We start from the raw sequence: 12,766 nt of genomic DNA, 5'->3' as shown, positions 1-12,766 counted from the left end.
AAGAGTCAGGGAAAAGTACCGAGTTTGATTTTCTTAACGGTTTCTTTCTCCTCAGCTGTTCTTTGATTATTGATCATCGTCTTCATGTATTGTTGGAGGTTATATTTTTTGATTCAAGTGGGGTGATGGCCCTCGAATTTATGTGTGGCTGTTGTCAATATTTTAGTTTGTTAACTTTTTTCTTTTTTTGCTTTATTTTTCTGATAATCATTTTTCTGTTTTGGGGAAATCTGCACTTAGTTTTCTTCACCGGTCTTGGTGGGGTGTGTTTAGCACATATGTTTGTGACAGGGTCTACATAGATCTTCCTAGATATTTTGGTGCTGGAGGAGATGTATGAAAGACCGGTCAACATGTGACAGCTCGTTTATGATTGGATCCCAGTCGGCACCATAGAGATCCATGGTATCAAATGAGTGGGGCTGGACAGAGGTCACTAGGGTTAGCTTTCGGCTGGTAGAATCTCAGTATACAGAGAACCATGTCATGATCTGGGTATATTAATTTGAATATTTCCTGAATTCAAATATGGCGATACAACAGAAACGGTCGACGGCTTTCTTTGGTGAATTCAACAATTAAAAATGTGATTTTCTCTATTCCTAGTTTTGTTGTCTAATACTCTGAATTTCTTGAAACTCTTCTAAATGCTATTTAGATCCATTCGGCATCCATGAGAAATTACGTTGGATGTGTATCCTACTTGCATTTATTGGTGTCTGATTGCTGGATACTGTTAACCAAATTCAGTTAAAGATGAGTGATTTATTGACGTCTGCCTGGATTTTTTAATTCCTTTTTTCTTCTTACTATATATGTGCGTGTGTGTGTGTGTGTGTGCGTATATGTATGTATGTATGTATTATTCTTTTCCTACTCTAGGTACAATACCCGAAATTTTGGGAGAGGGGACCAGTCGATTAGATCGACCTCAGTAAGCAACTGGTACTTAATTTATCAACCCTGAAAGGATGAAAGGCAAAGTCAACCTCGGCAGCATTTGAACTCAGATCGTAAAGACAGATGAAATACTGCTAAGCATTTTGCCCGGCGAGCTAATGTTCTCTATGTATGTATGTATGTATGTATGTGTGTATGTATGTATGCATGTATGTATGTATATTATATATCCCCTTTTTATATTATCATCTTCGTTATTGCTGTCATCATTGTTTCAAATTCTAGCTTCTGAAGTGTCTTCGGTGGACAGTAGAATGAAATCTTCCATTGCCGTCGAAATGATGTTTACCATCGGATACCTGATCCTTTCTCTGCTGACTTATTTTGTGAGGACCTGGAGGGCTTTGATGATCATAATATCAATCCCGTCACTGGTGCTCGGTATCGCCTATCTCTGGTAAGTAGGCATGTGTGTACGCATTCATATATGGGTGTATGGTCAATGGATTTATGTTTATGTGACTGTATGCATGTCTATGGGTGTAAGTATGGCTGAGTGTATGTATCAATGTATGCATGTATGATTGTATGCGTTTATATAAATGGATGGATTTAAGTATGTGTTGGTGTCATCATCATCCTCATCGTTTAACGTCCGCTTTCCATGCTAGCATGGGTTGGACGATTTGACTGAGGACTAGTGAAACCAGATGGCTATACCAGGCTCCAATCTAATTTGGTAGAGTTTCTACAGCTGGATGCCCTTCCTAACGCCAACCACTCCAAGAGTGTAGTGGGTGCTTTTACGTGCCACCGGCACGAAGGTCAGTCAGGCGGTACTGTCAACGGCCACGCTCAAAATGGTGTATTTTATGTGCCACCCGCACAAGAACCAGTCCAGCGGCACTGGCAACGATCTCGCTCGAAAGTCCTTACACATGCCACGGGCACAAGTGCCAGAAAGGCGACGCTGGGCACAGGTACTATCCCGATTTCGCTTTCGCTTGCCCCAATAAGTCTTCACAAGCTGAGTTTCGTGTCCAATGAAGCAGACGACGTTGGCATGGGTGCCAGTCGTCGAATTTAGTTCGGTTTCGATTCCACTTGCCTCAACAGGTCTTCGCAAGCGGAGTTTAGTTTCCAATGAAGGAAAGGTACGCATAAGTGGGCTGGCTACATCCCTGGCAGAGGCCTTGGATTTAGGTCTCACTTGCTTTGCCGGGTCTTCTCACGTACTGCATATTTCCAAAGGTCTCGGTCAGAAGTCATCGCCTCGGTGAGGCCCAATGTTCGAAGGTCTTGCTTCACCATTCATCCCAGGTTTTCCTGGGCCTACCTATTCCACAGGGTCCCTCAACTGCTAGGGTGTGGCACTTTTTCCCGCAGCTATCCTCGTCCATTCTCGCCATGTCCATACCAGCGCAATCGCCTTTCTTGCACACCACAACTTATGCTTTTTATGTTCAACTTTTCTCTCAAGATACTTACACTCTGTCGGGTATGCACACTGACATTACTCATCCATCGGAGCATACTGGCTTCATTCCTTGCGAGCTTACGCATGTCCTCAGCAGTCACGGCCCATGTTTCACTGCCATGTAGCATGGCTGTTCGTACACATGCGTCATACAGTCTGCCTTTTACTCTGAGTGAGAGTCCCTTTGTCGCCAGCAGAGGTAAAAGCTCTCTGAACTTTGCCCAGGCTATTCTTATACTAGCAGCTACACTTTCAACGCACCCACTCCCACTACTAACTTGGTCACCCAGATAGCGGAAGCTATCAACTACCTCTAGTTTTTCTCCCTGGAATGAGACAGAAGTTTGTTTACAGTGTTTATTGCACCTGAACATCTGCCACATACAAAAACTAACTTCCTAGTTAACATGCCTTTGATATTGCTGCACCTCTTATGTGTCCATAGCTTGCACTGGGTACATCTTATAGAGTTACTACCTACACCTTTTCTACATATTGAGCAGGGCCATCTACCTGAAGAGGTTTGTGTTGTATGGATGTATATATCTATATCTGTATGGGGGATGTATGGATAGATGGATGGATTTCTCTGTGCGTGTATGCGCGCGCGCGCTCATGTGTGCATGTATGTACAACCTGTCACATAGGCTGGTGGCCACTAAACTTGCAACCTTAACAAGCTCGCTTGGGAAGGAGGGTGGAGGTGGGGTGGGTGTTTATGTCGGACACCGTCCAGGATGAAAAACAAAACACGTCAAAGGACAGCTGGGGGTGAGGAACCCTTAGTCTTTGTTTAGATATCTCTCTGGGGGAAGGAAAACTCTGATCTAACATTTGTACTTTAGTTTGAATCCAATTATGAAGATTACTTCTTTTGGGGCAAAAGCATTCGATGTTTAGAGACGGGTAATTTAAGAAGCTTTAAATACAGGCTTCACCTGACTTTTAAACATCTTTATTGACATCATAGGTGCAGGCGTGACTGTGCGGTAAGATGTTTGCTTCCCAACTACATGGTTCTGGGTTCAGTCTCAGTGTATGGCAGCATGAACAAATGTCTATCTATCTACCAAACTGTCTGTCTGTATGTGTGTATGTTTGTGAGTGTGTACATATATATATGTGAGTGTGTACATATATATATATATGTGAGTGTGTGTGGTTGTACTTTCCGTTTTCTATTTGCAAGTTTCCTAGACGAATCTCCCCGATGGCTCCTCAATAAAAAGAGAACAAAAGACGCCAACATAATTCTTAGCAACATCGCCAAACTGAATAAAACAGTTCTGCCTCAAACAGAAATCGTCAACATTTTCTCATCGAACAATAAAAGAGTAGAAATCTGGAAAATGTTTACCATTCCTCAGCTTCTAAAACGGACCCTAATTTTGATGCTAAACTGGTGAGTGATATTACATTTACCATTTTCTGTGTACTCATTATCTTTTATCGTTTACTTGTTTCAATCATTTGACTGCGGCCATGCTGGGGCACCGCTTTCAAAGACTTTTACCAGAACTAATTGACCCCAGAATATTTTTATGCCTGGTGCTTATTCTATTGGTTTATTTTTAACCATTAAGTTATGGGGACATAAACAAACCAGCACTGGTCGTAAAGTGGTGGTGGATACAAATACATACACAAAGACACACACATACACATAGCTATATATATATATATATATATATATATATATATATATATATATATATATCTGCATGTATATATATAAATATATATATATGCATGTATGTATGTATGATGTGTATATATATATATATATATATATGTATGTGGGGGGGGGGATTAATGAGAGAAACGGAATATGGAAGATACGAGGATGTTTATTAATCACTACAGTTCTTTCAACCCAACTAGCATCGGTCCCACATGGGTGGGATTCTGTACATCTGGTTTAGGTGTATCAGTCGGTGTAGATGTGTCACCTCAGGTGATTTCAATAAGTATCTCACTAAAATAAACTCTGTTTCACAATATTTCTTCTTGGTTTTCGTATATAGAAATGGCAAATTAAGGTATACAGCTTTATTCTTATAGAAGATCCATAACAGATACGAAAAGAAACACACTATACAGCAAAATAGTATATACACATATGATGGGCTTCTTTCAGTTTCCGTCTACCAAGTCCACTCACATGACTTTGGTCAGCCCATGGTTAGGGTAGAAGACACTTGCTCAAAATACCGCGCACTGGGACTGAACCTGGAGCCATGTGGTTGGGGAGCAAGCTTCTTACAACACAGCCATGCATGTACCTAGATTGATCAGAATGATGCAGATATTCGTGGAAGTTTTCTTGCAAGAAATTCATGTGGAGTCAAACTTGAAAGAATATCAAAGATACTAAGTGTGCAAGGATGCTTACATGAAGATGAAATAAAGGAATTCTTTTGAGAGCAAAGCAAAGAATGATAAAATTAGAAGTAAAACTTAGTTGACCCGTTTGATATCATCAACCGACATGAGAATGTCCCTTGTTGTATCATACAGACTTCCTGTTTGATCTAATTTGAAATTTTCCATTAGAATTTCATGTTAATTTGTGTTCCAGACTCCAGATTAATTATGGGCAACTCATTTTATTTAATTTTTCATTATTTTTAAAATTAACTGAAACAAAACTAACATTTTGACAAAACCATGGTAACGAAAGGGTTAAATCTGAACAAGCTGTCTGATGTCCCTAAAAGTAGGTTGTTAAAGTATTGGCCATTCTCTGACAGGTTTGTGGTCAAGCCTGTGGCAGTGGAGACTTCCAACATTCTCAGCCCCTCGACCACATCCCTGCTCACCACTATCAGGGTGGAGACAGCTATCTGCAAGTGTGAGCCCCGTGGGTCAGAGTGGCTGTTCCAGTGTATCTGGGGCAACACCTTTTCTACTTTGTCTGCTGGGACCTTGAGGCAAACCGACAAACCATTTTAGGTAAATCTTTGCTGTGCGGAAAAGGAAGGATATGATGATTTAGGCAGAGCCCTTCATCAAATTTAGAAAACTATTTCACTAAGAATTACCGAAGGCTAACAAGTGTCAGAGACTACAGACAAATCAGTGAATTCTGCTTATCACAAAATGAACATAAACACTCCATGCACGCATAAACTAAAAAAGCCACATATACATACAAACCATCTACTCACCATTTATCCAACGCACTAAAGTTAACTGGCTCTCATTGGCTAACTCTGTCTCAGTTAAGTTGTCTTAGTTGTCTATATTAGACAGTTATTTGTATAACTCTACTTGCTGTTCGCCTCAATGTTCAAATTATCATAATTCTCTCTAAAAAGTTACGTAGCCATCTAACCAGGGTTTGGTCTGCAATTTTTGTGCAATTTTGCACATTATATAAAATGTTTCACTTCTTTTATATAGGATGATTGTGAGCATGGTATATTTCGGCCTTACTCTTAATGTTGACAAATTGTATGGCAATCTCTATATGAATTTTTTTTTGAATTCGGTTGTCGAGTTTCCAGCCTACATTCTGTGCATCCTTCTGTTAAATCGTGTTGGAAGAAGAAAATTGTATTCCAGCCTGATGATCTTGGCTGGAGTCATGTGTATTGCTGGAATATTTCCCATCCTCTTTGGCACTAAAGGTAAACAAATCATTATTATTGTTGTTGTTGTTGTTTTTTTCCTTTTTATCACAGGAGGCAAACCTTTTGTAACAGTTCTTCTAGACATTCTATTCCAGTTTCCTTTATATTCCCCTTGATGCCTTCTGATACTGTCCCCAAGGACCCAACAATAATTGGCACTATTTTCACCTTCTTCATTTTCCATAGCTGGGCTATTTCGTACTTAAAAGGGTTGTATTTATATATGTTTTCGCCTTCCTTCTTGACTATTCTTGGGTCAAAAAGGCATGCTACATCAACTATAAAGCACATATGGTGCATCTTGTTGACCACCACTAGGTTAGATCTGTTATGTTCTAGCACCTGGTCTGTTTGGATTGGAAAATACCAGAGGGTTTTGCAAGTCTCCACCTCCGCCACTCTCTCTGGTCTGTGCTCCTATCACGTCTTGCCTCTCTCTAGCACCCACTTGTCGCACAGTTTCCAATGTAGCACTTTCACTACCTGATCATGTCACCACAACTTGTAGTGGTTTTGGGCAAGTCTAGGGCATTCGTTCGACATATGGGCAATGGTTTCATCCACTCTCTTTTTTAGTGTTCCTTTCTTCTGCCAATCCCACTTATTTTTTCCAGCAACTTCTGTTGTGGTTACATAGAATTGTCTGTGTTGGCCCTTCCTGTGTAATTCTTCTTCATGTCCTTTTTGTTCTTCTTCCTTTGTTATTCCTTTTTCCTCTGTTCTTAATACTCCCTCATTCCTAACCGCCATTAGCAAGGTTTCCTTACTATCTCATTAAGATCTCGAGTTCGATATGCACGCAGTCTTCCACACTTATCAGTCCCCTTCCTCCATATACTCTCTTCATGTATCGGCGATCAGTGTCTGCACGTGGATGATGAGTTCCATGCATCGTTAGGAACTTCCTGTCCCTCTCCTTTAGCTTCTCTTCTATCCACTTCAGGATCCCAGCACCATACCGAGCTACTGCGACTGCGCGCGTGTTTATTGCCGAAATTGTGTCTGGTATTCAGCTTTGAGGACAATATTTTTCTCCCTCTCCGCAGGTATTCTCTTTTTGTCTTTTCCTTCATGTTGTGGTGTTTAATTCCATCTACCTCAAGTATTCCCAGGTATTTATAGCTAGACTGGGGTTCAATTGCCTTCATCATTTCACCACTTGGCAATCATATGCCTTCTGTCCTGACAAGCTTTCGTCGTCTCATCCCCATCATAGCACATTTTGAGAGTCCAAACTCCATCATAATATCATCAGCGAAAATCCGCACAGACTGGACAAGGCTGTCCAGTTCGGCCTCAGTTTTTGTGAATAGCTTCAGGTCGTCCATGAACAGCAAGTGGTTCAATTTTCTCTTACCTCTTCCCAGATCATACCCCAACTTTGTTTTCTGTAGTATTTCATTCAAGGGATCATTCTCAGTACATAGATCAGTGGAGACACACTGTTCCCCTGGAAGGTTCCTCTCTTGATTTTCACCTCTCCATATCAGGCCTCTCCTGTTTTCTGCTACTTCATACATTTCCATTATTATCCAGAAGTGTGTTATCATATCGTATGCTTTGCGATAGTAAATCTATGCCATGCTCAGGTATGTCTTCTCTTGCAGTTCCTGAAAATTGGATTACAAATTAAGAGCTGATCCTTCGTTCACCGGCCTCTCTTTCGGCACTCTTTCTGTTCAATAGGCAGCAGACCACTTCTTTCCAAGTATCTCTACAGTTCACCAGCCAAAACACCTAACATTGGTTTCTACATTAGCGAAATAAATATTATTGGTCGAAAGTTGGATGCAACATTCCCCTTTTCAGGATCCTTAACACATAACAATGTCTTTCCCTTAATCATTCAGGTAGGTACTGCGCCTTCCTGCAACCACTCATCTAAGTGTTGCATTATCCTTTCATGGAGCCTTCTCAGCTTCTTCATTCAATAACCTTGGACCCCATCCAGTCCTCGACTCTTGCAACTTAGGAATTTTTTAACTGTTTTATTATTTGGACTTCTATATTTCTTAACTTATCTTGGATTTTATGCAGCCACTCTGCTTAATCATTATGCTCTACAGGTTGGTTCCAGATCCCTGCTTTCCTCTGCATCTGGTATCATTGTTACATGTAATTTCCCATCTACTTCCTGAAACAGTTTCTTCTGATTTGCTTCAAACAATCTGTTTTGCCTGAACTGTCTTTTTCTGTTATCATATCTTTCCAGTTTTGCGTTGATTGCTCCTATTCTTTGTTTCAATTCTTCCAATATCACATCCTACCCTTTATCTCTTGTTCTTTATGTTCTTTCCAGCATTTTCTTTATGCTTTCCTTCTGCAATTCCCCTCTTCTCCACCTATCAACTTGTCCTAAACGTCTTTTTAACTTTGTTTCTCACAAATTCGTCTACGCCAATCTGGTTTTTTATGTTCTCTTCTTTTGTATCCAACTCTATATGCGGCAACAATAGCTGCAGCCCAAGTAATCTTGTTAGTTTCAGTTATATTTCTCATCTGGAATAGCCCAAGGACTGAATCTATCTTTTCGGTTTCAACTTTGAGCTGACGTCGATCAATGTACCTCAGATTGAGGGGTGCTTGATTCTGGTCTTCTCTAATATATCAGCACAGCATCCTCATTATGTCTTGCTGGTCATCATCGTATTCTTGTGACATAGCTCTTCCTATTACTTCTGCTTCATTTAGTGAGAATGCATTTACATTTACACTTTGCTCTACGTCTTCACTGCCGCCATTCTGTTCTCACTGGGAACGTTATCCGTTGGTGAAGTATTATTTCTATCTTCTACTTTCCTTTTTGTCTCTTCAATTTCCATATCTGTTAACCACCCTTTTGCTCTTATTGCTCTTGCCTGGTCGGCTAACCGTTGCTCACTTGTTTCGAAGAGTCTTATTTCATTCCATTTTGCTTCCATGTGTTGTCGGAATCCCCTTCTCGTAGGTTCACTCCTGATCCAGCATTCAATTACCGTTCAGTTTGCCTCCTTATCCCATTTTCTTCTCTGCCCCTGGCTTTGTGTATAAGTAGTCACTGGGTGATGACCGGGTCAGTGCTGCTCAACCACAGGCCACCTTCCGGGCGAAAGGCTTTCACCTTTGGTTCCAACCTTTTATTAAACATTTTCTCTCAACACTGATGTTTGTGTTTTAAGGTTGGCTACCAAGCGGTATTGTGAATGAGACTAGGGAGATGAAAACTGTAGAGAAGCCTACACATTGAAATTATGTACAGTTTAGTCAGCCATTGTGTCATATTATTGAATAATAAAACTTCCATTTAATCCGGTGTTTCCATTATTTTATCCAAACTCTTTTGGTATGACAGAATCATTGCTGCACCAGACAAAATGCTTAGCAGTATTTCTTCCAGTTTGTGTTCTAGATTCAAATCCTCACATGGTCGTTTTTGCCTTTCATTCTTTCACGATCAAAAGACTAAAGAACCAGTCAAGCAGTGGGTTTGATGTAATGTTCCGTATGGTCAAATGGTTAAGAAGCTTGCTTCACAACCCCATGGCTCCTGGTTCAATCCCACTGTGTAACATGCTGAGTTAATGTCATTTTCTATAACCTTGGCTCAACCCATACTTTCTACTTGCCTACTTGTACTTGCTTGTGGCATTCATCCGGGATGGATTGAACCAGCTCTGACAGGAGTTTCAGGGGGGACACAAGCTCCCATGTGGTCCCCAGTCACATGCACACACACACACACACACACACACACACACACACACACACACACGCACACACTTTGCTGGTGTTTGTTGCTGGTGTTTGTTGACCATCGCAGAGGATTCACTGACCAAGTCTCTGCCAATTATTGAAAGAGCCTGGGTTTCAAGGGGATTTCTAGAGACAGGCTTTAGCGAAAGCTAGGAAGTGACTCACTCCTTGTGGGCTTCCAGCATGTTGGGTTCCAACCCACAATTTGTGAGGGCTTTTACTTTGTGAAAGAGACTGGGTAGATAAAAACTGTAGAGAAGCCCACATATTGAAATTATGTACAGTTTAGTCAGCCATTAAGTCATTTTGATTTTACCTGAGAATTATATTAAGAGTCCACATGTCTGTGAAATACCGGAAAGGGTTTTTTTTCTTTTTTACTTAAGAATTCTGTCTTTTATCTTTTTCTTTTCAGCCCATCGATGGATGTTAACTGCCAGTTCAATATTCGGCCGTTTGTTTATCTCTGCAGCTTTTGGAATTGTGTATTTATACACTTTGGAATTATATCCAACTTGTATAAGAAACGGTGCATTGGGGGCTTTGTCAACCTTTGCTCGTATTGGCGGCGCTTTGGCACCTTACACTCTCAATTTTGTAAGTATTTAGATTCTTTCAGACTTCGTATTTGTTTTGTTGTTCGCCCCCTTTGCTAGTCCACCCATCGTGGGACCAGCACAACTAGTAAAGAGACAGAGCTAGGCTTATCTTTCCATGGATTTACATAACAACATACGAATAAGGAAATATTATCCGTCAGACCAGGCACAATGGCTATAAACCTTTTGTTACCGTATTTGGGATGAAACACTGTATTTGTTTCAAAAAATTTAGTAAAATAGCTGAGCCTTTTCTTACCACATTTCTGAAATAAACAACCTTTTGTTTCAATTAATTTTGAAATAACGAAGAATTTAGTGAAATAACTTTGTCATTATTAAGCTACTACTTCAAGTGGTGAGCTGGCAGAATCATTAACAGACTGGAACGAATGCTTAGCAGCATTTCGTCCGTCTTTACATTCTGAGTTGAAATTCCACTCCCTTTCATCTTTTCGATAAAATAAGTACCAGTTAGATATTGGGGTTGATGTAGTTGACCTACCCCAACTCCCTCTAAATTGCTGGCCTTGTGCCAAAATTTGAAACCGCTATTAAGCTACTGCTTGGAACCTAAAAGTGACATGCAATTTTGATGATCACCGTAAAACACAAAGTTTGTTTCATAGGACCAGTTATGGTCTGCACCAAGTTGGTATCAAAACGATTTGTTTTCAAAATATATTAATCAGCGAAGAATACATGTTGTCCATTTTCTTTGAATGGCATCTCCCAAATGGGTAAAACTGATGCAGTTGGTGCCCGACTTGGATATGTTTTGGCTCGATATCCGGAATAGGGTTTATACAGTCAGCGAATCAAAATGGAAAACGTTGTAGCATTGGAGACGGAAGAAGAAAGAAGACACAGTATTTCTGTAGACTAATCTTTTATCTTTTACTTGTTTCAGTCACTAAACTGTGGCTATGCATATATATATATATATATATATATATATATATATATATATATATATATATATATATATATATATATATATACATAAACAAATCTTGACTGTAAAAAGGATTTAGATAATCCTATCAGGTGGTGCTATTGAGTTAGACATGGCCTGGACCAATCCCGATCTTGATGAAACTTGACATATGTATGACGTTTGTGCCCATGTGGTCACTTGGAATTTCAAAAGAATCAATAATTTTTAATCAGCATTGATTTTTCAAAAATCAATAGGACATTTCAATGCAAATTCTTATATGAATGTTATTTTCTGCCGTAACTTTTCAACTTTTCAACTGATTTTCTTGAAATTTTATACACAGATGGAATATGCGCTATGCATGGGTTGAGATATTTACCAAGGCTACTCAAGCAAAGCATAAGATGATTTTTGATTAGCTGATTAACGAAATTTGGCCTTAATTGTTGTGGGGTTAAAATGTTCATCAATTATTTCAGCATTCTCAGGTTGTTGTAACATGTATTTTTTTAACACCTGCACTTCAAATTATCGATTCTAAACGTTGCAATCGATATTTGATTCTCACGATCAGTGGAACTATACCCATGAAACACAGTCATCAAATTAAGTACCTTTGCCCAAATAGTTTTTGTTTACTTTTCAAACTTTTATTTTCCTTTTTTCCCCAGCACTCTTTTACACTTCCTTTCTTGATGTTTCCATTGATTATATATTTGCAGCTTTCCACTCATCTGACCAAACGATTGTCATTTTCCGATTCCACACGTCTTTATTTGTATTATTGTTTCATGAATGAATACGCTTATGACTTCTATTATCTGTCCTATGTCTTGATTTCATATTTCATCTCAGAGAAATTAGGCATTGTAATGGGAACTGGGAATATCCCCGCTCCCAGGTATTACCGGGTACCTCAGCTAGTATACATATATATACTTATATACGTCTGCTGAAATTACCACAGGATGGTCATGGTGGGGACCCATTTGACCATAAGTATGCTTGTTCAGTAATGATCTGGGTCTAATCAACTACAACAACAAAATGAACAAAATATATTTTTAATTTGCTGTTTCTTTTTCTGTTTTTTTTTTCAGTCAGATTTGGTTTCTGGCAAGGTTGGTCGAATAATGCCGATGGTTCTTATGGGAACACTTTCCATAATCGCGGGGCTATTGTCATTGTTGTTACCTGAAACAAACAACCGGAAAATGATGGACAACTTCAATGATGTGACCAGATCTGGACAGCTGGAGTTAGTGTATGTGTCTCTCATATGATTTAAACATCATCACCACCATCATCATCATCACCATCAGTAGTTGCATCATGATTGTCATCATCATCATCATCATTACCGTTTTCATCAACATAACCATCACCATCACCATCACCAATGTAATTATCATCATCCCCATTGTCAACATCATTGCCATCATCATCATCATCGTTGTTATCATTATCATCATCATAGCCATCACCA

General features: G+C 39.6%; 1 protein-coding gene across 1 annotated transcript in view; it reads left to right on the top strand.

The window, feature by feature from the left end:
* LOC149133498 (organic cation transporter-like protein) overlaps nt 1-12,766 on the top strand; it is a 42,682-nt gene that overhangs the window by 23,117 nt on the left and 6,799 nt on the right. The window contains exons 5-9 of the mRNA XM_089358482.1: nt 1,186-1,357; nt 3,567-3,779; nt 5,780-6,006; nt 10,157-10,338; nt 12,381-12,544. Of these exons, the coding sequence (XP_089214608.1) occupies nt 1,186-1,357; nt 3,567-3,779; nt 5,780-6,006; nt 10,157-10,338; nt 12,381-12,544 (958 nt within the window). The remainder of the gene's footprint in view (nt 1-1,185; nt 1,358-3,566; nt 3,780-5,779; nt 6,007-10,156; nt 10,339-12,380; nt 12,545-12,766) is intronic.

Source organism: Octopus bimaculoides, chromosome 10 (assembly GCF_046866305.1).
Source record: "Octopus bimaculoides isolate indiv1 chromosome 10, ASM4686630v1, whole genome shotgun sequence".
NCBI lineage: Eukaryota > Metazoa > Mollusca > Cephalopoda > Octopoda > Octopodidae > Octopus > Octopus bimaculoides.
This window is presented reverse-complemented; position numbering and strand designations above follow the sequence as displayed.